The sequence below is a fragment of the Callithrix jacchus genome, chromosome 2 (assembly GCF_049354715.1).
Source record: "Callithrix jacchus isolate 240 chromosome 2, calJac240_pri, whole genome shotgun sequence".
Lineage (NCBI taxonomy): Eukaryota > Metazoa > Chordata > Mammalia > Primates > Cebidae > Callithrix > Callithrix jacchus.
The window spans coordinates 64474254-64499693 of NC_133503.1; the positions used below are offsets into that span (position 1 = coordinate 64474254).

At 45.7% G+C, this 25440-nt stretch overlaps 2 protein-coding genes across 3 annotated transcripts in view; one reads left to right on the forward strand and one right to left on the reverse strand.

Moving 5' to 3' along the window:
• STK10 (serine/threonine kinase 10) overlaps positions 1–25440 on the reverse strand; it is a 178441-nt gene that overhangs the window by 147480 nt on the left and 5521 nt on the right. The window contains exon 1 of one of the 2 annotated variants that reach the window (XM_008990872.4): positions 5436–5744. The exons of the other annotated variant lie outside the window; for it this stretch is intronic. Within the exon in view, the coding sequence (XP_008989120.3) occupies positions 5436–5591 (156 nt within the window). The 5' untranslated portion in view covers positions 5592–5744. Of the gene's footprint in view, positions 1–5435; positions 5745–25440 lie in introns of those variants that run through there. 2 annotated transcript variants of the gene reach the window in all.
• LOC100414592 (keratin, type II cytoskeletal 8) lies at positions 8391–10093 on the forward strand. Its single transcript, XM_035290519.3, has one exon. It carries the CDS (start codon positions 8444–8446, stop codon positions 9890–9892), a length of 1449 nt encoding a protein of 482 aa, XP_035146410.3. The 5' UTR covers positions 8391–8443; the 3' UTR covers positions 9893–10093.

Genomic DNA, 25440 nt, shown 5'->3' on the forward strand with positions numbered 1-25440 from the left:
TTTTGTTCATTTGTTTGTTTTGAGACTGGGTCTCAGGGTCTCATTCTGTTTCCTAGGCTAGAGTGCAGTGGCAGGATCTCAGCTCACTGCAACTGCTGCCACCCAGGCTCAAGTGATCTTCCCACCTCAGCTTCCTGAGTAGCTGGGACCACAGGCCCATGCCACTACGCCCAGCTAATTTTTTATCATTATTTTGTTTTGAGATGGAGTTTCACTCTTTAGCCCAGGCTGGAGTGCAGCAGTGCTATCGAAGTTCACTGCAATCTCCCCCTTCCATTTTCAAGAGATTCTCCTGCCTCAGCTTCCTGAGTAGCTGGGATTACAGGTGCCCACCACCATGCCCGGCTAATTTTTGTATTTTTAGTAGACTCGGTTTTACCATATTGGCCAGGCTGGCCTCATGAGCTGCCTGCCTCGGACTCCCAAAGTGCTGGGATTACAGGTGTAAGCCACTGTGCCCAGCCAATTCTTTGCATTTTTGGTGGAGATGGAGTTTCATCATGTTGCTCAGACTGGCAAAGCAATTTTTAAGGAGGATACCAGGCTCAGTAGCTCATACCTGTAATCCCAGCACTTCAGAAGGCTGAGACAGGAGGATCACTTGATGTAGGAGTTTAAGACCAACCTGGACAATACAGCAAGACCCAGTCTCTATAAAAATTAAAATTAGTCAGGTGTGGTGGCGTGTGTCCATAGTCACAGCTACTCTGGAGGCTGAGGCAGGAGGATCCCCTGAGCCCAGGAGTTTGAGGCTACAGTGAGCAACGACGGTGCCACTGCACTCCAGTCTGTGTGACAGAATAAGACACTGCCTCTGAAAACAAACAAAGAGAAGCAGAAAAATCATCTCCGCCTGCTAACCCAACTCCTTTCATTTCTCGTGTTCCCTGTCCACACTGGGTGCATGAGCACCTGTGCTGCCTGCTGCTCTAACAGCAAGCACACCCCACTAAAGTCAGTTTTCCCACTCAACCTATCACCTTTTCCCCTTTCTACTTCCTCTTCAAAATTAGGATTATTTTCAGTGATAAGAATTTTAAAACCAAATAGCTTGTAAACTTTACTTTTTTTTTATTTTTTTTGAGATAAAGTCTTGCTCTGTTGTGCAGGCTGGAGTGCCAGTGGCACAATCTTGGCTCTCTGCAACCTCTGCCTCGCAGGTTCAAATGATTCTCCTGCCTCAGCCTCCCGAATGGCTGGGATTACAGGTTTACAGGCATGTCCCACCATGCCCGGCTAATGTTTTGTATTTTTAATAGAGATGGGGCTTCACCATATTGGCTGGGCTGGTCTTGAACATCTGAATTCATGATCCGCCCACCTCAGCCTCCCAAAGTGCTGGGATTACAGGCTAGGATTACCACACCTGCACCCAGCCCACTTTGTATTCTTGTAATGAACTAAGAATGGTTTTCTTTTGAAACCAATCTGCAATCACAAAGGGATTAGGTGAGAATGAGCTTGACGTTGCACAAAATCAATCCTATCCTCCTACCTTTCTCCTGAGGCAGATAGATAAAGACTTATCAGTGAGAGGAGGAAAAAAGAGGCTTGATATCTCGGAGACTGCTAATGTGAAGGTTCATCAGGAAATCTGGAATCTTAGAGTCCTCCCCAACAGTGTCGATAAATTCAAATTTCCAAGGCCGGGAAAGACCTCAGGAAGCCTTCATCACCGAGGCTGTCAGAAGAAAAAGAGTACTGCTGGCGGTCCCTCCTCAGCTCCCTGCCAACTGCTCTCTCAGGTGCTGTGTCAAAACGGAATCTCTGGTTCCGGCCACAAAACCAAGATGGAATGTTTGGTTTGGGTTACTTCAGTGACCAGGCCAGGGAACAACCAAACCACCTGGGCAGGAGTCGTGGTCCTTGATTAGAGGGGTCTTTAGTAAAAGCAATACCTGCTTCGACTTCAGCCAGGAGAGGTGAGTCAACAGCACCTCTCCAGAGTAGGCAGCCTGGGTGACAGTGATCTCTGATCCAGGATGGGTCTTCCTTAGCTGGTGACTAAGGAAAGTGTTCAACTGAGGCCCAGAGCCCTGGATGCTAGTCCCTTCTCTTCTCTGGGCACCAAGGCATATGGGGTTGGCTTAGGTCAGAGGGGCTAAGGCCAAGTAGGTAACAGAATAGATTGCTCAGGTCTATCAGCCATCACATAGCCCTCTTGGTCTGGCTCTCCCTTAAATAAGAGAAAATTGTGGATTCAGAGAGGTAGGGGGAAAGGGCTGTGGTGGAGCCAGCTCATAACTTTGAGAATTAAAGTCATCTTTTTGTTGTGGTTGTTGTTTTTGAGATGGAGTCTCCCTCTGTCACCCAGGCTCAAGTGCAGTGGTGCGATCTTATCACTGCAATCTCTGCCTCACAGGTTCAAGCAATTCTCCTGCCTCAGCCTCCCAAGTAGCTGGGATTACAGGCATGCACCACCAAACCCAGCTAATTTTTTATTTTTTATTTTTGCATTTCTAGTAGAGTTGGGGTTTTGCCATGTTGCCCCAGCTGGTCTCAAACTCCTAACCTCAAGTGATCCACCCACCTCGGCCTCCTGAAGTGCTGGGATTACAGGGGTGAGCCACAGCACCTGGCCCTGGAGTCACTTTTTAAAAAACTGACGTTCCACATGCTTTGGAGAACCAAGAGGAGACAGTATAGCTTGTGAACTGGATGAATTCCTTTGTATGAAACTTTCAGAGTAGCAGGGGAGCCTTAGCGGGCTAAAGCAGGCGGAAACACAACCGAAAATGACAAGGGGAAATCTTTACCAGCATAAAAGCAAAGTTCTGCATTTAAATTTAATGGAAGATGAACCCTATGAAGCCAGGATACATTGCAGGGAAGGGGACAAGAAGGCAATTGAAAGAAACAAAATGCATTTCCCTAATGAAGAAACAAACAAAACACTGAGAGCGAACAGCATACACTATAAACACCAACTGAACATTCTGGAGAATATGGGTCCTGTGGTGAGCTGACCAAAGGTCCAGCTACCTTCACGGCAGTCAGAACACAGCTGCAGGAGCAGGCCCTGTCTAAGTCAGGCAAAGGCACTGACACTGTCCAGGGAGAGGTACAAGGCTGAGGACCCTTCTCTGGTGCCACTAGGAGGAAGATGCAGCTCTGAGAAGAGTAAAGAAAAGGTGTGCTGAGGAGAGGGTGAGCTGGCTGCCCTCAAATATGCACAAGGCCCTCAGGCACAGGAGGACAGCAAGTGGGGGCAGTCCAAAAACACTGCCTCTCATTGCAAGACCTCTTCCCACCCCATAACAGGAAGTGTGGGCTCAGACGGAAGGTGGTGAGGTAACAAAAGAGGCACCGGACCAAGCACGGTGGCTCATGTCTGTAATCCTAGCACTTTGGAAGCCTGAGGCAGGTAGATGATCACTTGAGGTCAGGAGTTCGAGATCTGCTTAGACAACATGGTGAAACCTTGTCTCTACTAAAAACACAAAAATTAGCCAGGCGTGGTGGCTGAGGTAGGAGAATCACTTGAACCTGGGAAGTGGAGCCTGGAGCGAGCTGAGATCAAACCACTGCACTCCAGCTTGCTCGCCAGAGTGAGACTCCGTCTCAAAAAAAGAAAAAAAAAAAGAGGCACCAGGTGGACCTGGTTGGTCTCAAAATTGCCACCACTCCAGGTCAGGTGCCGTGGTTCACGCCTGTAATCCCAACACTTTGGGAGGCTGACAGGCTGACCTCATGAGCTAAGGAGTTCATGACCAGCCTGGGCAATATGGCCAAACCCCAACTCTACAAAAAACAAAAAATGTAGCCAGGCTGTCGTGTGCACCTGTAGTCCTAGCTACTCAGGAGGCCGAGACATGAGAATCGCTTGAGCTCAGGAGGCAGAGGTTGCAGTGAGCCAAGATCGCACCACTCTACTCCAGACTGGGCAACAGAGGAAAACCCTATCTCAAAAAGAAAAGAAAAAGGAAAACATTGCCAACACTCCGAGTCTCTAGGGCAGTACATCTCAAACCTATTTGCTTAGGAATCACCTGGGATCTTATTAAAATGTAGACTCTAATTCAGCAGGTCTGAGCTGGGCCTGAGATTGTTCACTTCTATTTGTGTGTGTGTATGTGTGTGTGACTGAGTTTTGCTCTTGTTGCCCAGGCTGGAGTGCAGTGGTGCAATCTCAGCTCACTGCAACCTCTGCCTCCTGGGTTCCAGCAATTCTGCCTCAGACTCCAGAGTAGCTAGGACTACAGGCACGAACCACCACCCCAGGCTAATTTTTTTGTATTTTCAGTAGAGACGGAGTTTCACCATGTTGGTCAAGATGTTCTCCATTTCCTGACCTTGTGATCTGCCCAACTTGGCCTCCCAAAGCGCTGAGGTTACAGGCATTAGCCACCGCTCCCAGCTGAGATTTTTCACTTCTCACAAGCTCCCAAATGATGCTATCATTGGTCATCTAGGAATAATTTTGGTAACTAGACAATAGACCACTTTCAAGTCAGAGGAGAAGCCTTCTCTGTGGTCCAGCCTCCTAGAAGGGCAATCCTGGGGTCAGAGTGGCCCACAAGCTACAGGAGCCCCAAGGAGGAGGATGGTGGCTTAGGAGAGAGGTGCTCTCCAGGAGATATACACGAATTTAACAAGTGGAAGTCTCCCAGTAAAAGTTTTCTTAAGGGAAAGGAAGAAATCAAGCTGTAGGTGTTGGCTCCCTAAAACAATTCAGCACCTCAGAATTAGCTCCCAGCAACAGAAACCAACGTCCTCTTGTCTCACTTCTCTAGATTCAATCAGCTCTGCCTCATCCACTCCACAAAAGCTCTCTGCCCCGTCTTCCTCTAAGGGAGAGGTGACTGCAGACTGGGAGACTCCCCAGCTGTGACTCAGACCGACGGAATCAAATCTGTTCCCCGCGGGTCGGCATTCACCAGACCCGGACCTCCCCCTCTGCCCGGCCCCACCTCTCACTCCAGAGGCCATCCCACTCCCCTTCCCAGTCTCTGGCTCATCTTCAGTTGTGTCCTCAACTCCCAACCCTTCCAAGCGCAGCCGAGTTTCTCGGTCCCCGTCGCCTCGATATTCCCACAGCATCTGTGTGGTCTTTCTTTTTAAAAAGTGTGCCCCGTATCACAGTTTTACGGAAGGTTCCGGGAAGGTGCCTCGAGTGGCCCTCTCGGATGCTGAGGTCCTGTCAGCGCCCCTTTGTCTCCCCGCGCGGCGCCGAGCGCAGTGCGGGACGCACAGGAAGTGCTCTGAAACAGGGCTGGGCGGGGGCGGCGGCCGTGCCCAGAGGGGGCGCCCAGAACACGGGGACTCGGCCGGGTCGAGTGCTCTTCCCCCGATAGAAAAAGAGTCACCGGGTCGGGAGCCAGGAACCCGGAGTTCAGCCCTCAGAACCAGAGTCAGGATGACCCGGGCCGGGGCTGGCGCCCCTTCCTTCCGGAGCCCCTCGACTAGCGCCCGGTCAGCCACCTCCGCGCCCTCACCTTGTAAACCTTGCCGAAGGCGCCGTCGCCCAGCTCGCCCACGATCTCCCACACCTCGTTGGGGTCCAGGTCGCGGCGGACATGCTCGTATTCGCGGGACTTTCTCTTTTCGAAGGTAGACAGGCGCAGGATGCGACGGAAATTGGCGAAAGCCATGGCCAGGGGCGCGGTGGCGCCGGCTCAGGCTCGGGCTCTGGCTGTGGCTGTGGCTCTGGCGGCCGCGAGGAGAAGGAGGAGGAGGAGTTGGAGGACGCCGCGGCTCCCGGGGTTCTCCCCAGATCCGCCCTTCCCCGCAGCTCGATCTCGATCAAGTGCGCTTCGGGCGCGCCGCGCCGGGAGCACCCGGAACCGCGCAAGCGGCCGCGTCCCCGCCCCCGCCCTGTCCTGTCCCCGGGGCCGCCTCCCTCGTGTCGGCCCCGCAGCCCCCGCCGGCCCTGCCCGCGAGGAGCCCCGGACCCGTTCCGGGGGACCGTCCCCGCGCCCAACCCACCGGCCGGGCTCCACCTGCCGCTCCCCGGCAGCGCCCCGAGACCCCCTAATTGGCTGCGGGTGCTCCCCGGCTCCGCCCGTCGCCGCAGGGCACTCTGGAAACTGTAGTCCCCGCACACCCCGCGCTGGGAGCCGCTGGCCGGGCTTTGGAGAAGCTTCGGGGTTCTCTGGGTGCGACCGCTCGAGGTCTCAGAAGCCCTCCCGCCACGCCGCGTGACTCCCAAAACTTTTGTGGGAGCGAGTGGAACGGCGACTTGGCATTTCGAGAGCGCCCACAGATCGCTGTCAGCGCCCAGAAGGTGAACCTGCACTTGTTCATTTAATCCTCCCGCAGCTGTCCCGCGAGGCTGCCCTCGCCCCCATTTTCCTATGGGACGCCGGCGGGCGAGGGCACTTGCCCGGGGCGCACACCCCGCCTTCCCGTCCACTGCAGGTTCCTCGGCATGGTGCTGCCTCCTAGTGTGCGATGGGGCGCGTTGGGGCAGCCGCCGCCAGTCCCTGCAGGCCCAGCTTTCCAGGGGCTCCCCTCTGCGAACCGCAAACCTGCCAGGATTAGAGGGCTGGCAGAAAGAGCTCCTTTGGCACTGATTTATCTTTACTTCATGATGGGTTTGCAGATGTATTTGCATAGTAAATAAAAACTTTATTTTAATTTTTAATTTCCCAGTTTCAAAATAGATGAGCGCACTACATACAGATCAAACTCAAGTCTTCTTTGAGCACCTTCATCCTGGATCCTGGCCCCTTGGGTCACTTCACTGCTACTGTTGCCTGTTTGTCCTCTAGACGGTTATAACATGCTTGTACCTGAATCTACGGAGAGGGCGGGGGGACGGGCAGTCTGCAAGGCTTATTATGGGGACCCTCTCTCATAAACAAATTGAGTCTTTGCTAATGTCACACTTCAATATCCCCAACCCCAGGGAACGGCCATGTTGATGTGTTTTTGCCCCTTCCTCGATGCTTTGTTCGAAAATATCCCTTGAGCGATGTGCAAACAGCAAGCACGGTTTTCGGCTGGGAAAGCCAGCTAAAGAAGCCTGCGATGCTGGTAGTGGTCGGTGCAGAGGGTGTCCTGGCCGTCCAGAAAATGCTTCCACAGTTGCAGGAGTGCCTGGAATTGTAGAGTGTCTTTATCTCTAAAGGAAGCAAATGCCACTCAACGCTGACTGTTCTCATTGAGTGTGCTGTCTGAACCTCCCAGGACATGCTGAAAGGCAGGCCTTTCATTTGTTTCAGAACATTTGGCCAATGAAGCGGGTGGGGAGACCAGGAGGGTTGCTTCCATGCTAGGAGATGAAGGCTCTGAATTCCCAGAATGTTGTAGGCCTGGAGGGCTCTGAAGGTCAGAAGACTCTGACAAGCTCTGACAGCTTCTGGGAGGGGAGGAGGGAAGGGGGGGGCGGGCACGGTGGCTCATGCCTGTGATCCCAGCACTTTAGGAGGCCGAGGCGGGCGGATCATGAAGTCAAGAGATCGAAACCATCTGGCCAACATGGTGAAAACCCGTCTTTATTAAAATACAAAAAATAGCTGGGCATGGTGGCATGCGCCTGTAGTCCCAGCTACTCGGGAGGCTGAGGCAGGAGAATCACTTGAACCCGGGAGGTAGAGGTTGCAGTGAGCTGAGATTGCACCACTGCACTTCAGCCTGACAACAGAGTGAGTCTCCGTCTCAAAATAAGTAAATAAATAAGAAATAAAAATAAAGAGGTTCATTCAATAAAATTCAGTGACAGAAGCCAGACACAAAAGGCCCCGTGTTCTACAAATTTCCATTTATATGAAATGTCTAGAAAAGGCAAATCCATACAGACAGAAAGTAGATTAATGGTTGCCTGGAGCTGGTGTGAAATGGGAATTAACTGTACATGAACACTAAACAGTCTAATTGGGGTGATGAAAATGTTCTAAAACTGCACAGTGGTGACAATTTCATAACTTGGTAAATGTGCCAAAAATAATTGTAAACTTTCATTTTTGTAAATGGATAAATTTTATGTGTAAATTATACCTCAGTAGCATTGTAAGAAACACATTGAGGTTCAATAGAATTAATGCTACTTCTTTGAAATAACTAATAGACTAGTCAAAGAAAAAAAAAGGGCCAGGCGCAGTGACTCACGCCTGTAATCGCAGCACTTTGGGAGGCCGAGCTGGGTGGATCACCTAAAGTCAGGAATTCAAGACCAGCTTGGTCAAAACAGCAAAACCCCAGCTCTACTAAAAATACAAAATTTAGCTGGGCACGGTGGTGCGTGCCTGTAATCCCAACTACTTGGGAGGCTGAGGCAGAGAATCACTTGAACTCGAGAGACAGAGGTTATAGTAAGCCAGGATCATGCCACTGCACTCCAGCCTGAGGAACAGGGCAAGACTCTTGTCTCAAAAAAAAAAAGGCGAGTCGCGGGAGGCAAGGCGAATTGGTGAAAGAAAGAAATATTCGAAGAAGCAGCTTCTCCACTCCTTCTGGAATCTCTCCCTAGTTCAGCTCGCCTGCTTCCACTCCTGCCTCCACCATGTCCACCAGGGTGACCCATAAGTCCTACAAGGTGTCCACCTCTGGCCCCGGGGCCTTCAGCAGCCACTCCTTAACGAGTGGGCCTAGTGCCCGCTTGAGCTTCTCCCGAGTGAGCAGTAGTGGCTTCCGGGGTGGCCTGGGTGCAGGCTATTTTGGGGCCAGCGGCATAGGCATGGGAGGCATCACCGCCGTCACCATCAACCAGAGCCTGCTGAACCCCATTAAGGTGGATGTGGACCCCAACATCCAGGCCGTGCATACCCAGGAGAAGGAGCAGATCAAGACTCTCAACAACAAGTTTGCTTCCTTCATCGACAAGGTGCGGTTCCTGGAGCAGCAGAACAAGATGCTGGAGACCAAGTGGAGCCTCCTGCAGCAGCAGAAAACGGCTAGGAGCAACATGGATAACATGTTTGAGAACTACATCTACAACCTGGGGCGGCAGCTGGAGACTCTGGGCCAGGAGAAGCTGAAGCTGGAGGCGGAGCTTGGCAACATGCAGGGGCTGGTGGAGGACTTCAAGAACAAGTATGAGGAAGAGATCAATAAGCGTACAGAGATGGAGAATGAATTTGTCCTCATCAAGAAGGATGTGGATGAAGCTTACATGAACAAGGTAGAGCTGGAGTCTCGCCTGGAAGGACTGACTGACGAGATCAACTTCCTCAGGCAGCTGTATGAAGAGGAGATCCGGGAGCTGCAGTCCCAGATCTCCGACACGTCTGTGGTGCTGTCCATGGACAACAGCCGCTCTCTGGCCATGGATGGCATCATTGCCGAGGTCAAGGCGCAGTACGAGGATATCGCCAACCGCAGCTGGGCTGAGGCGGAGAGCATATACCAGATCAAGTATGAGGAGTTGCAGATGCTGGCTGGGAAGCACGGGGATGACCTGCGGCGTACGAAGACTGAGATCTCCGAGATGAACCGGAACATCAGCCGGCTCCAGGCTGAGATCGAGGGCCTCAAAGGCCAGAGGGCTTCCCTGGAGGCTGCCATTAGAGATGCTGAGGATCGCGGGGAGCGGGCACTCAAGGATGCTCATGACAAGCAGAAGGAGCTGGAGGCCGCCCTGCAGCGGGCCAAGCAGTACATGGCAAAGCAGCTGCGTGAGTACCAGGAGCTGATGAATGTCAAACTGGCCCTGGACATCGAGATCACCACCTACCGCAAGCTACTGGAGGGCGAGGAGAGCCGGCTGGAGTCCGGGATGCAGAACATGAGTATCCACACGAAGACCACCAGCGGCTATGCAGGTGGTCTGAGCTCTGCCTATGGGGGCCTCACAAGCCCCGGCCTCAGCTATGGCCTGGGCTCCAGCTTTGGCTCTGTCGCGGGCTCCAGCTCCATCAGCCGCACCAGCTCCACCAAGGCTGTGGTTGTGAAGAAGATTGAGACCCACGATGGGAGGCTGGTGTCTGAGTCCTCTGACATCCTGCCCAAGTGAACAGCTGCAACAGCCCCTCCCAGCCTGCCCTTCCCAGCCTGCCCCTCCCAGCCTGCCCCTCCTGAGGCTGCCCCAGAGCCCAGGAGGGAGGTTGCTGTGCAGGGGAGCGCAGGGAACAGGAGACCCACCTGACGCTCAGCCCTAGCCCTCAGCCCACCGGCGCTCAGCCCTCAGCCCACCGGCGCTCAGCCCTAGCCCTCAGCCCACCAGCAGGGAGTTTACTGCCTGGGGACCCCCCTTGCCCATGCCTCCAGTTGCGAAACAATTCAATTGCTTTTTTTTTTTTGGTCCAAAATAAAATCTCAGCCAGCTTGGAAAAAAAAAAAAAAAAAAAAAAGAAAGAAATATTCACTGGAAGAAACAAAAATGAAAAGGGAACATAATATTAGATCCTGTAGATATTTTGAAAATCATAAAGTGTGAGTTTGTGTCGTTTGTAGGGACATGGATGAATCTGGAGAACATCATCCTCAGCAAACTGACACAAGAACAGAAAATGAAACACTGCATATTCTCACTCATAGGCGGGTGATGAAAAATGAGAACACATGGACACAGAAAGGGGAGTACTAAACACTGGGGTCTATTGGGGGGAAAAGGGGAGGGCCAGTGGGAGGGGGAGGTGGGGAGGGATAGCCTGGGGAGAAACGCCAAATGTGGGTGAAGGGGAGAAGAAAAGCAAAGCACACTGCCATGTGTGTACCTACGCAACTGTCTTGCATGCTCTGCTCATGTACCCCAAAACCTAAAATCCAATAAAAAATTTAAAAAAAAAATTACAAAGTGATATTTTTGACAAATTTATGTAAATAAATGTTTTAATTTACATAAAATGGGTAATTATTGAGAAGAAAATATAAATGATAGGTAAAAATAACTTCAATAAGAAATAAAAACCTAGCAAGGCATGGTGGCTCACGCCTGCAATCCCAGCACTTTGGGAGGCTGAGGGGGGGCGGATCATCTGAGGTTAAGAGTTTGAGACCAGCCTGAACAATATGGGGCGGATCACCTGAGATTGGGAATTTGAGACCAGCCTGAACAATATGGGGCGGATCATCTGAGGTTGGGAATTTGAGTCCAGCCTGAACGGATTTTTTTAATTAAAAAAAAAAAGAAAAACCTAAATCAACCAGTAACCAATAAAGAAATCAAATCAAGAATAAGGCCAGGCCCAGTGGCTTATTTTTTGCCATTACTTTTAGTAGAGAAGAGAAATCAATTATAAGCATAAAAATAGAAATTTTTACAGATGTTATAATAGTGTAACTAGAAAATCCCAGATAAATCAATGATGCCACTAGCTCAAACAATAAAAGAATTCCATAAACTAGCAAGTTATAAAATTGACATAAAATATCTGCAGCCTTCAGTTAGAGGATTCTGGGAAGATAGCAGAATAGAAGCACAAGAAATCTGTCTAACCTAGACAACAATTGCATTGACAAAATATGTCTGATGTAAGTATTTTGAAACCTTGTATCCAGTTGAAGGCTTTTAACTTCCAGGGGAGGCTTGGATGGTAAATTACGGTTAATTTTAGTCAATTTCAGCTTTTAGCACAGCAGTGGCTAGACAGCCCCCACGCAGCCCCATGGCAGGCAGCTGTGCAGGTGTTCCTGGAGCAACTTGCTTGCAGCCTTGTAGAACTAAAGTGGGCAGAAAGGACCCTATCCTTCAAGTAGTTGCGATCTGTGCTCTGATTACTGATTACCAATTGCCGCCTCTGATCACAGAGATGCAGACAAAGAGGCAGGAGGCCATTGTTGTGGTCTGGACCTCAGCTGTGGGTGAGTTAGGTAACATGAGCAGGAGAGCTCTTTTCCCATAGGAGACACCCAGAAGATCTTCGTTGATGTTACCCTAGTAGATACCAGAATCTGGTAACAAACAAAATTTAGAGAGCTTACAAGAAGAAAAAATAGAAACATCAAAAATGCTTCTAAGATGGAAAGCCCGGGCACCTGAATGGAGAGTGTTATGCTGATGTAATTTAGTTGAATAGAAATATTAGAGTTACAGTGTGCGAATTGGTGGCTTGTTGATAGATCTAACAGCTGAAAAACTAATCTACTTCAAAAGACCTCAGGTTAGATTACATGCAGACTTTACATAACTCAGACTCCCACAAACAAATAGGCAATTTGGGGAAAAAGTATAGCCTTTACAAATCTTAAATATTAGGAATGGGTCATATAAAGAAAGAAATAAACATATTCATTATACTCTTTTAAAAAATAGTAAGGGAAGATTTTCCTGACAGCCCTTCTAGAAATCTTTACCTTGAGCCTTTGGAGAAGAAAGATTCTGTCTGAAAATGCAGACATTGTTGTAAGACCCTGCCTGTCCTGCTGAAATGACTTCCAGGGCATGCAAAAGCCTGGGGCCTTTAAAAAAGTATTTCTAAAGATACCCATATGGTAGGTTTGTTGTAAGAATTAAACAGGATAATGCTCTTCAATCGTTAGCAAGACTTTTTACTTGGGGCTCCTCAGTAACAGCAGCTGCTACTGCCACTACTCCTCTGCACAGAGAGAGATTGCAACAAATAAATGAAGCAGCAAACCCAGGGGAAGGAGCTCACCTGATTTTTAGAGTTGCTACTCTAAATTATTAGACATTAATGGATACAAATGTCCAATGTTTAACAAAAAAAATCATAAGGCACACAAAAAAACTCAGAAAAATATCTGGCCCATTGAAAGAGAAAAAAGATAACCCGCTGATACTGTTCCTGAGAAAGACCTGATGGTAGCTCTACCAAGGAAGACTTTAAAACAACTGTCTTAAAGATGCTTCCTTCAGCTAAAGAAAGATGCGGCGGGAGTCAGTAAAATTATGTATGAATAAATTGGAAATATCAGTGAAGAGATAGGAAACATAAAAGGAAACCTGAAAGCAATTCTTGGTCTGAAGAATACAAGAACTGAAATTTACTAGAGGAAAGACAAGGCCAAGCAGCACTGTTTGGAGGCTCCCATAGAAAAAAAACATAGTAAGGGGAATCCTTCACCAGCAACCAACGTATCCAGGTTCTGTCATCAAAATGGACTAGAGGCTGGTCACAGTGGCTCATGTGTGTAATCCCAGCACTTGGGAGGCCAAGCTGGGTGGATTATCTCAGGTCAGGAGTTCAAGACCAGCCTGGCCAACATGGTGAAACCTTGTCTCTACTAAAAATACAAAAATATTAGCTGGGCATGGTGGCACATGTCTGTAATCCCAGGTACTCAGGAGGCTCAGGCAGGAGAATCACTTGAACCCAGGAGGCAGAGCTTGCAGTAAGCCAAGATCACACCATTGCTCTCCAGCCTGGCCAACAAGAGCGAAACTCTGTGTCAAAAAAAAAAAAAAAAAATTGACTAGAAGGCTGGCATGACACTTGGATAGAAGGAAGAGCAGTGTAGTGCAGTGACCCACCTGAGATCACACAGGGAAGGAAAATACCCTTCTGCCAGTCAAAGGAGGCAGTGAGTGAGTGCACCACCCAGCTGGGCAGACAGTGCTTTTTCCAGGGAACCACGCAACCAACAGATCAGAAGGTTCCACTCACGAACCCACACCACCAGGCCTAGTATCTCAACTCCAAAACTTGAAGATTCTTACAGCCTCTCAGCTGGCATCCACGTAAGCCTACCGAACTCCCTCCTGAGGGGAAGGGCAACCAGCACCAGCTGTGACTGCCTGTTGTCTAAGTCACTTGAACTCCTTGGGGAAGAGGCAGCAGCCAGCACTGGGACTCAGAACTGACTAACACACTAAGCTCCCTGGGTGGGGGCAAGGCGGCATGCATTTCTATAGCTCCAGGATGGGCTTTCCCCTTGCTGGGGCAAGGGAGGCTAGATGGCTCGGTCCCAAGACTTGTCCCCAAAGCCCAATACACAGGCAGTGCCCGTCTGTGGCTAGAGCGCCTCTTCAGGTCTAACACAGACCCATCCTTTCCTCAGTGGGCAGGGCTTCCCTGGAGCATCTCCAGTAACTCCAGCCAGATGCCCAGGGACAGATTTCCGATCTTCCTGGGCTTGAGCCCCTAGGGAGAGGGGTGGTCTGCAATCTCTGCAGACCAGCAGACTTAGCCTCTTCTCCTGGTAGTTCTGAGGAATCCAGCCAATCCAGACGAGTGGGTTTCTCCCCAGCAAAACACACCCCTACTGCCAAGGGACAAAGTGCTTCATTAAACGCATCCTGCTCCCTGTGCCACCCAACTGGGTGAGACCCTCCAACAGAGATTGTCAGACACGCTATACAGGAGTGATCCTACTGTCATCAGCTTGGTGCTCCTAGAGGTCAGAGAGGTCCCAGAAGAAGGAACAGGCACCCATCTTTGCTGCTCTGCAGCCTCCTTGAGTGACATCTGCAGGCACGGGAGTGAATCAGATGGATACAGCCTGAAGTGAACCCTCAGGAAACTGCAGCAGCCCTACAGAAGAGGGACCTGACTGTTGAAAGAAAAACAAGCAGAGAGCAACAACAGCATCAGCAACAGCAGAAAGGCCCCTGCAAAACCCGATCCAAATGTCAGCTGCCTCAAAGACAGAATAGACAAACTCACAAAGATGAGAAAGGATCAACAACCTAAAAAAAAAAAAAATGCTGAAAACCAAAAAGGCCAGAGTACCTTTCCTCTGAATGATCTCAACATCTCTCTATCAGAGGTGCATAACTGGATGGAGAATCAGATGGGCAAACTGACAGAAGTGGGCTTCAGAAGATGGTAATAAAAACTATGCTGAGCTAAAGGAGCATGTTCTAACCCAATGCAAAGAAACTAAGAGCCTTGATGAAAGGTCACAGAAATTGCTAACTAGAAGAACCAGTTTACAGAGGAACCTAAATGGCCTTATGGAGCTGGAAAACACAGTGTGAGAACTTCGTGAAGCATATGCAAATATCAACAGCTGAATCAACCCTGTGGAAGAAAGGATATCAGAGTTTGAAGCCCAGCTTACTGAAATAAGACATGCAGACAAAAATAGAGAAAGGGGAATGAAAAGGAAGGAATAAAGTCTCCAAGAAATATGGGACTTCATAAAAAGACCAACCCTATGATTGATTGGGGTACCAGAAGGAGGCAGAGAGAATGGAAACAAGCTGGAAAACACACCTCAGGATATTATCCAGGAGAACTTCCCCAATCTAGCAAGACGAGTCAACATGCAAATGTAGAAAATACAGAGAACACTATTGGGATACTCCCTGAAAAGAGATACTCCGTCTGTGTCTGTTTTCTGGAAGAGAGTGCAGATAATTGGTATTATTTTCTTCTTAAATGTTTGGTAGAAGTCACCAGTGAAAACCATTTGGGCTGGTGCTTTCTTTCCTGGAAAGTTTCCTGGTGCTTTCTTTCCTGGAAAGGATGTAAAGGAGCGCTTTCAAGGATAACTACAAACCACTGCTCAATGAAATAAGAGAGGACACAAACAGATGGAGAAACATTCCATGCTCATGGTTAGGAAGAAAGAATATCGTGAAAATGGCCATACTGCCCAAAGTAATCTATAGATTTAACACTATCCCCATCAAGCTACCAATGGCCTTCTTCATGGAACTGGAAAAAAACACTTTAAACTTCATATAGAATCACAAAATACCCCGCATAGCCAAGACAATCCTAAGCAAAAAGAACAAAGCCGGAGGCGTCACACTGCCGGACTTCAAACTATACTACAAGGCTACAGTAATCAAAACAGCATGGTACTGGTACAAAAACAGAGACATAGACCAATGGAACAGAACAGAGATCCCAGAAGAAACACCACACATCTACAGCCATCTGATCTTTGACAAACCCGGCAAAAACAAGCAATGGGGAAAGGACTCCATGTTTAATAAATGGTGTTGGGAAAACTGGTTAGCCATGTGCAGAAGGCAGAAACTGGACCCCCTACCTGTCACCTTGCACTAAAATTAACTCCAGATGGATCAAAGATTTAAACATGAAACCTAACACCATAAAAACACTAGAAGAAAATGCAGGCAAAACCATCCAGGACATAGGCATAGGCAAGGGCTTCGTGACTAAAACACCAAAAGCAATGGCAATAAAAGCCAAGATAGACAAATGGGATCTAATTAAACTCCAAAGCTTCTGTACAGCAAAAGACACCATGATTCGAGTGAATCGGCAACCAACAGAATGGGAAAAGGTTTTTGCAATCTACGCATCTGACAAAGGGCTGATATCCAGAATCTGCAAAGAACTGAAACAGATATACAAGGAAAAAACAAACAACCCCATTCGAAAGGTGGCAAAGAATATGAACAGACAATTTTCAAAAGAAGTTATATACGAGGCCAACAAACATATGAAAAAATGCTTATCATCACTGGTCATTAGAGAAATGCAAATCAAAACCACATTGAGATACCATCTCACGCCAGTTAGAATGGCGATCATTAAAAAATCTGGAGACAACAGGTGCTGGAGACGATATGGAGAAATAGGAACTCTTACACAGTTGGTGGGAGTGTAAATTAGTTCAACCATTATAGAAGACAGTGTGGTGATTTCTCAAGGATTTAGGAATAGAAATTCCATTTGACCCAGCAATCCCATTACTGGGTAAATACCCAAAGAGCTATAAATCATTCTACTATAAAGACACATGCACATGTATGTTCATGGCAGCCCTGTGTACAATAGGAAAGACCTGGAACCAACCCAAATGCCCATTAATGATAGACTGGACAAAGAAAATGAAGTACATATACACCATGGAATACTACGCAGCCATAAAAAACGATGAGTTCATGTCCTTTGTAGGGACTTGGATGAATCTGGAAACCATCATTCTCAGCAAACTGACACAAGAACAGAAGGCCAAACACCGTATGTTCTCACTCATAGGTGGGTGTTGAACAACGAGAATATGTGGACTCAGGGAGAGGAGTATCACATACTGGGGGCAGTTGGGGGCGGTTAGGGAGAGACAGCAGGGGGTGGGGAGGGAGGGGATGGTGGAGGGAAAACATGGGGAGAAATGCCAGATATAGTATGCACCTAAAGTAAAATAAATAAATTTTTAAAAAAAGATTTCTATTACCTTGAATGTGGTGTATGTTAATGATTGTTCTGTGTAAGCTTCAATAAAATAAGTATTCTGATATTGTTTAGTGGAATATCCTGTAAATGTCAATTAGGTAAAGTTGACTGATAGTGCTGTTTAACTATATCCTTACTGATTTTCTGTCTGCTTGGGCCAGAAGTTACTGACAGAGAAACTTCAGTAAACGAATATAAGAGTGAATTTACAGATTTCTCTGTTTGGTCCTTTCAGCTTTTGCCTCATGTATTTTGATGTTGTGTTATTAGGTGCATACGTATTTAGAATTATGATGTCTTTTTGGAGAACTGACCCCTTCGTCATTATGTAATCCCCCTCTTTATCCCTAGTAGTTTTCCTTGTTCGGAAGTTTGGTTTGTCTGAAATTAATATAGCTATTTCAGCTTTCTTTCGATTAGTGTTAACATCATGTATCTTTACCCTTTTACTTTTAATGTATAACGTTTTATATTTAAAATGAAATTCTCATAGACAATTTGGTTGGGTAACTTTTTACCCACTCTGACAATCTCTGTCATTTAATTCATTTAACTGATGTTTTTAGTCTATTCACACTTAATTATTGGTATATTATATTAATACATATCACGCTTATAATTGCATCTATTCATTGCATTTGTTTGTTATTTCTTTTTCTGCCTTCTCTAGTCTTAATTTAGCATTTTATATAATATGTCTTTATGTTCTTTTTTTAATATCAATTAGATTATTTTAAACATTTTGTTAATGATTGCCCTAGAGTCCCCAGCATAATATTTTATTAGTCTATATGTAACAACCCTATTCTGCTTCATGGGTAATGAAGACATAACAGATTACTTCCAATTCCTCCCTTTCATCTCTTGTGATGTTGCTGCCACATGTATTACTCAGCAGTATGAGATAGTCACTCAATATATCATTACTCTCATTTTAAATTTATCTTTGCAGTAACATGGATGGAGCTGGAGAGCATTATCCTAAGTGAATTAACACAGAAACAGAAAACTCCATGTTCTCACTTGTAAGTGGGAGCTAAACACTGAGTATACGCGGACACCAAGAAGGAAATAATAGGCACCAGGCCTTCTTGAGGGTGAAGGAGGGGAGAAACTAGAAAACCACCTGTCAGGTACTGTGCTGATTACCTGGGTGACAAAATTATCTGTATATCAACCCCCCGACACACAATTTACCCATGTAACAAACCTGCACATGTACCCCCAAACCAAAGATAAAAGTTGGAAAAAAATTACCTTTTAGATAAATTAAGAATAAGAGAAATAAAAAATATTTTATGTTACCTATTTGTATTCTTTTCTCAGTCCTCTTCACTCTGTAGTCTAAGTTTCCGACTGGCATTTTCCTTCTCCCTGAAGAACTCGTATTCACATTCCCTGAGGGTCAAGCCTACTACTGCTGATTACCCACTATTTTTGTTTGTCTATGAAAGTGTATATATTTTTGCTCTTGGAAGGATAACTTTACTGGTTATAGATTTCTAGATGGGTGTTTCTTTCTTATGCAATTGAGATTTAAATCCATGTTTGTCTAGTTTCTCATTTAGGTTCAAGCCAGGACTGCCTCTGCCTCCTTCACTTTTTGTTCTGATTTGCATTGTGATGAGATTTTAAAGTTTAAAAAAAATTGGTAGCTCTTTAAGATGTCAGAAGAGTGCTTATTTAAAATGAATAACTAAAAAGATGATTTGTTAGCATTTTTTAACATGCTTCCAACTTTAGCTCCCAGCCAGAGTTTTATATCCACCAAATCAGATTTGCTAATATTTCTCGACTCTTTTTTGTTGTTTTTTCTGAATTAATAAAGGGACATTTTTGAGAACTTCAGTCACCAGACTTTGCTCCATCTCCCACCATTCAGTTCATTTCATCTTTAAAATAGAGATGAAAATACCCACCTCAAAGATCTGATTTTTGGGGCCAAATATGAAAAACCATAACCTGTTATTAACTCTTCCATTGAAATCAACAGAAACACAATTAAGGCTAATTAGGGTAATTTGAAATTTCCACTTTATTCCAGTTCAAAAGTTCTGAAATTATGAAATTTCTCAATATATTATCTTCATTTGCAAATCAGCAAAAAATTAGATGTGGGTTTGGTTCCTACGTTAGCAAATTGGGGCTGTTTTGCTGTCATCTGGAGTTTATCGGGTTCAAATCTCTATCTATAGCAGTTATTAGGGGAGTGCATATCTCCAATCCTCCCAAATTCTGGCATCTGGTATTTGATGAAACCCTGGGAAAGAGACAGACCCAGAAATGACATCTATATGACATCTAGTAAGCTCTTACTAAATGCCGGGGGTAGGAGATAGATTCCCGTTACTGCATTCCTTCCTTTGGGGACCCAGTCATCCCCTACGTCAGACTCAGCATGCCCAGCCTCTCCAGCCACTTCAAGGCGGATCCGTCCTCTGCCCCACCCTGCATGTCTACACCAGTCACAGTAACTGATTTGCAGACAAGCACATGCATGTAAGGCTGTCGGTAAGTCAAGTGATACACATGAAAGTTTAAGGCTTCATTCAGCTGACGCACACCAAGGAATACCTGAAGATGAGGTCATGCAAGTTGAAGTGTGGTTGGAATTTGACAGAATGAAGAAACAATTGAGGGGCACACGTCCTTGTAGCCTGGCTCGGATAGCAGTTTTCATCTTTAATCTGTAAAAAAGTTGTGGTTGGGGGTTGTTCCTGTCTTGACACCTCTTGCTCAGGTTCGGAGGTGCAGCCCCATACCTGTAACGGTCAGAACTGTATTTCCTAGAACTGTTTGTGCAAGCTGTTTGTCATCTAGTCAAGGTTCAGGGGCAGGGAAAGGGGCAAAAAGTGGGGGAGGGAAACAGGAAAGGATTTAATGCAAAGGGAAACTGGGAACCTCTGTCATGTCTCTTGGTCCTTCTCCATGGAAAACTAAAATCTCTGGGAGGATGCACCCTGGATCTATCAGCAGAGACACAATGTCTCTATCTGAGAGTGTCATCTAGGAGGTGCCTGGGTCTCCGGGGCCACCTTACACAGTGTGAAAGATACTGTCTAAGGATGAAGCTGGATTGTAGCTTCAAATGGAGAAGCCAAATGGAAACTGTCCTGTCTTTGACCTCCGGATGCAACGGTGCCTGAAGCAAGGCATGCTTCGTTTTCCCATTATCTGATCCATGAGCTCACCAACTTAAGCAGTTTGAATGGAATATTTGTCAACTGAAATAGTCTTAATAATAGGCTAGACCTTACCCAATGTGTGCCCCAAACCCCAACAATCAGACCTTTGAGTTGGATATATATATTTTTTATTATACTTTAAGTTCTGGGGTACATGTGCAGATCTTGAAGGATTGTTGCATAGGTACACTCGTGCCATGGGTGGTTTGCTGTAATAAATGGTGAAAACTGGCTACCCATGTGCAGAAAGCTGAAACTGGACCCCTTCCTTACACCTTACACTAAAATTTACTCCAGATGGATTAAAGATTTAAACACAAGACCTAATACCATAAAAACCCTAGAGGAAAACCTAGGAAATACTATTCAGGACATAGGCATAGGCAAGGACTTCATAACTAAAACACCAAAAGCAATGGCAACAAAAGCCAAGATAGACAAATGGGATCTAATTACACTTAAGAGTTTCTGCACAGCGAAAGAGGTGGATATTTTTATCCTCCTTTTAAAGACGAGAAAATTGGCCATTCAGTTGGTAATTGGTGGGTCCTCAGTCAAAACAAGATTCTACTTCAAATTATGTGTAAGGGCATGAGCTGTTTTTCAAGTTTTTTTTAATTTCTTAGTTTAAAAACAGTAACTTATTTCACGGTTCAACTGGAGACAGAAAAACCTGAATTCTAGGAAAGTGATTGGACCTCTCTTCTCTTAGTATAAGGATGTAACATGGTGGCAAGAATGAAGCCTGATTTTGCAGCAGGACAGGTAGACATCTTGGACAGAGACAGACCAGAAGTGGATGGGTGCCTGCCCCAAACCCAGCCTGCTGCTAGGCTCAACCAATCAGAATGTGACTCAAGGGAACCCGAATTTGCACCTACCAAGAAAGGGAGGGCCTCAGGAGAGTTCGTGCTGGCATATTTTTATATTTTAGGTACTTTGTAAATATTATTTGAGTAAGTAAATAAATATGTATCATATGAAAATGCACCAAAAATTATTCTTCTTCCATGTGTATGCACACAGCAACATCATAGAAAAAGACTGAAAGGATACACTCCAAACTGTCAAGGTCTACTTCTCTGAAGTGTGGAGAAGAAGAGTAGGATGAAGGTCATGATCATAAGAATGTAACCTGTCTATAATGTGGAATTATGTTTTATAAGGAGAATAAGTATTCATGCATTATCTGCATTATTAAAAAGTAATACCTGAAAAATATTCTCCCATTTAAAAATAGGCTTATTTCAATGGAGAATGAGAACTGGCCATCTGCCCAAGTTACTTATCTGCTCTGATTCTCAGTTTTCTCCTTTATCAATTGACAATGAAATAGTACATCTTCGGGGAAGGATCCAAGATGGCCGATCGCTAACATCTCGGGATTGCAGCTCTCAGTTAAAGCACAGAGAACTAGAGGACGCCACACTTTCAGACAAATACAGGTAGCTCACGGAGCAGAAGATCCCCAGTGGAGGAGTCACACAGGTCACCAGCACGACTCTTGTGGCCGGCGCGGCAGCTCTCGGAGCAGAGTAAACAGGGCTGGCTCCCCTTCTGACCGACGTTTGGAGGACCCACACAGGCCCCCAGCATGACTCCTGAGGCCAGCGCAGCAGCTCTTGGTGCAGAGTAAACGAGACCGGTTCCCCTTCTGACCGAGGTTTGGGGCCCCGGGAAGGCAGAGTCGCCTATTTCCAACACAAGAAGGAAGCCAGACAGGAGAATCCTGGGCAGAAAAGCACCATCAGTCTTAACGCCACTGTTCTGGCCCTGGGAACTAACAACTTGGACGTCCACTCAAGAGACCTAATCTGAAAGTTGGTAATTTCTAAGATGACAGGAGGATAAATTTACAATGATGGGAAGAAACCAGCGTAAAAAGGCTGAGAATACTCAAAATCAGAACCCCTCTCCCTCTAAAGATGATCACAGTTCCACATCAACAATGGAACAAGGCTTGATGGAGAATGAGCACATCCCAATAACAGAATCACGCTTCAAGGAATGGATAATAAGAAACTTCTGTGAGTTAAAAGAACATGCTGTAGCCCAACGTAAAGAAACTAAGAACTTTGAAAAAAGGTTTGATGAAATCCTATTGAGAATAGACAACTTAGAGAGGAATATAAGTGAATTAATGTAACTGAAGAATACAATACAGGAACTCCGAGAAGTATGCACAGGTTTAAACACTCGAATTGTTCAAGCAGAAGAAAGGATATCAGAGGTCAAAGTCCAACTTAATGAAATAAAACAAGAAGACAAGATTAGAGAACAAAGGATAAAAAGGAATGAGCAAAGTCTCCAAGAAATGTGGGACTATGTGAAAAGACCAAATTTACGTTTGATAGGTGTACCTGAATGCGACGGAGAGAATGAATCCAAGCTGGAAAATACCCTTCAGGATATTATTCAGGAAAATTTTCCTAAACTAGCAAAGCAGGTCAATATTCAACCCGAGGTAATACAGAGAACACCATAAAGATATTCCTCAAGAAGAGCAACCCCAAGGCACATAATCGTTAGATTCACTAGGGCTGAAATGAAGGAGAAAATACTAAGGGCAGCCAGAGAGAAAGGTCAGGTTACCCACAAAGGCAAGCCTATCAGACTTACAGCAGATCTCTCAGCAGAAACTCTACAAGCCAGAAGAGAGTGGGGGCCAATATTCAACATCCTCAAAGAACAGAACCTTCAGCCCAGAATTTCATATCCAGCCAAACTAAGCTTCACAGCTGAAGGAAAAATAAAATCTTTTATGAACAAGCAAGTACTCAGAGATTTTATTACCACCAGGCCTGCTTTACAAGAGCTTCTGAAAGAAGTATTACACACAGAAAGAAACAACCAGTATTAGCCTTTCTAAAAATATGCCAAAAAGTAAAGAGCACCAACATAAAGAAGAATTTACATCAACGAATGGATAAAACAGCCAGTTAACATCAAATGGCAGTAACCCTAAATTTAAATTGACTAAATCCCCCAATCAAAAGACACAGCCAAAACCCAATGGCAGGTTACATCCAGACCTGTTTCACATGTAAGGATACACAAAGACTCAAAACAAAGGGATGGAGAAAGATTTACCAACCAAATGGAGAGCAAAAATAAATAAATAAAAAGCAGGAGTTGCAATTCTCATATCGGATAAAACAGATTTTAAAGCAACAAAGATATAGTGGTAAAAGGATCAATGCAACAACAAGAGCTAACGATCCTAACACCCAGATAGGAGACTTAGATTCAATGAGACAGAAAATTAATAAGGATATCAAGGACTCGAACTCAGATCCGGAACAAGTAAACTTAATAAATATTTATAGAGCTCTCCACTTCAAATACACAAAATATACATTCTTGTCAATACCGCATCACACCTACTCATAGGTTTAAATGAAACATTGATTGGCCATTATTAATACCCATTTTTTTTCAGAATAAAGCAATATTTCTGTTCACCCTCCCTCTTTCTCTTCCTCTTTCTTCCTCTCCTTAAAAATAAAAAAATAAATTTAAAAAAAAGAAATAGTACATCTTCATGATGATTAAATGAGATGATATGTGGAGAGTGCCCAGCATGTAATCACCACTCAATATTTACTCACTATGGTTATTGGCCTTAAAAGAACATCCTGAGTTTCTTTCCTCAGTTAATGACAAGACCACCCATGTACCCAAGCCAGAGCCCTAGTAAACACCTGCCTCTTGCTTACTCCTCCAAATCTTGCAATTGATAGCAAGTTCCAAATCTTCTCCCTTAGAAAAATGTGTCATCCAAACATTGCGATGACTTTCTTACTGGTCTCCCTGCTCTGCCATCTTCTCTTTTCAATCTCTTCCTCCCAATGGACAGAGTGACCATCGTGTCCTGCTCACAGGCCCAGAGGGCCTCCACTCCTGCACTATAAGGGCCAAATGCTGAATGTAATACTCAAAAGTTATTTCATAATCCAAACCCCCACACCAATAGCCCCCTAGACAGGGGTCTTTCTGCTCTTTCAAAAACATGCTTCTAGGCCTCTACACAGCTGTTTAGTCTGTGTGGCATACCTGTCTCCACTCTTCCTACCTTCCAAATATTGACCTATACTTCAAACACCACCTCCTCTAGAATCCATGTATTCACTCACCCACCATCCATTCATACATCTATTCTTCAATTCAACCTTACATCCACCCACCCATCCGTCCATACATCTGTATATCCATCCATTCATCCATTCATCCAACCATCCATCCACTCAACTACCCATCCATTATTCATCCATTCATCCATACATCTATTCGTCTATATATCTACCCACCCACCCATCCATCCAATCACTCACAAACATTCACTGAAGACCTGATATGTCCTAGGAACTTCAAGAAACTAGAAATATAGGGGTCATCAACCTGAACACATGCCCTGACCTCTAATGCAGTAGACCAAAAAGAGAGGGTCATATACTCTCCCTGGGAATGTCCAGGGGAATATTTAAAAATTTTCATTTGTAGTTAATTTTATCTTGTCTTTATTCATTTCTATTTTGCATGTGTTTTAAAATATAAAATACATTAGTACAGTGGTACAAGCATACAATATGTAAAGTAAAAAACATATAATAAAGGAAATGCTTTTTTTTTAACTAATAGAGCTGCATGATCAAAAATATCCCACTAGCACTGGGAGAATACTCTCAGATTCCAGGAAACATGTCACCCCAGAGCCACAGACCTGTGTATGTTTCCCTATTAAAGAATGTAGAATGTCTTATGTTTGCCTGAATACCATCATGCTGAAGAACATGGACTCTGGAGCCCATACAGACGGACTGAGGTGGGATTCCAGCTTTGTCACTGACTATCTGGGTGGCCAAGGTGCCTAGCCTTTTGGGTTTTAGTTACTTGGTATTTCATATATTAGCAAGCTAATTTATGTAAAACCCTTAGAAGGGCCTTAGTGTTGAGCCTCTAGGACTCAACACTGCTGTTGTCCCCATCAGACTTGCCGGGCTGAGACAACTGTCTTCCCAGGGATAGCCCAGTGCTCTGCACGTAGCAGATAGGGACAAACTGTGTGATGACACAGTTTCACAGTGGGGGTGAATTTAGGAGATTTTCCTCCCTATGGATACATCAAGTGCTTCATCAGCAAATGGAAGCCAGCCACATTCAGAAGCAGCTCCCTCGGCTTAAGCCCAGAGACACATATGGTGCAGGAATGCCATTTCATCCCATCTCAGGTGTTAATTACCAACTTCTCACTACCAAAAGCTCTGAAACAACACTGAGGAGAAGTAATTACACTATTTTTAGCAATATTTTGACAGCTATAT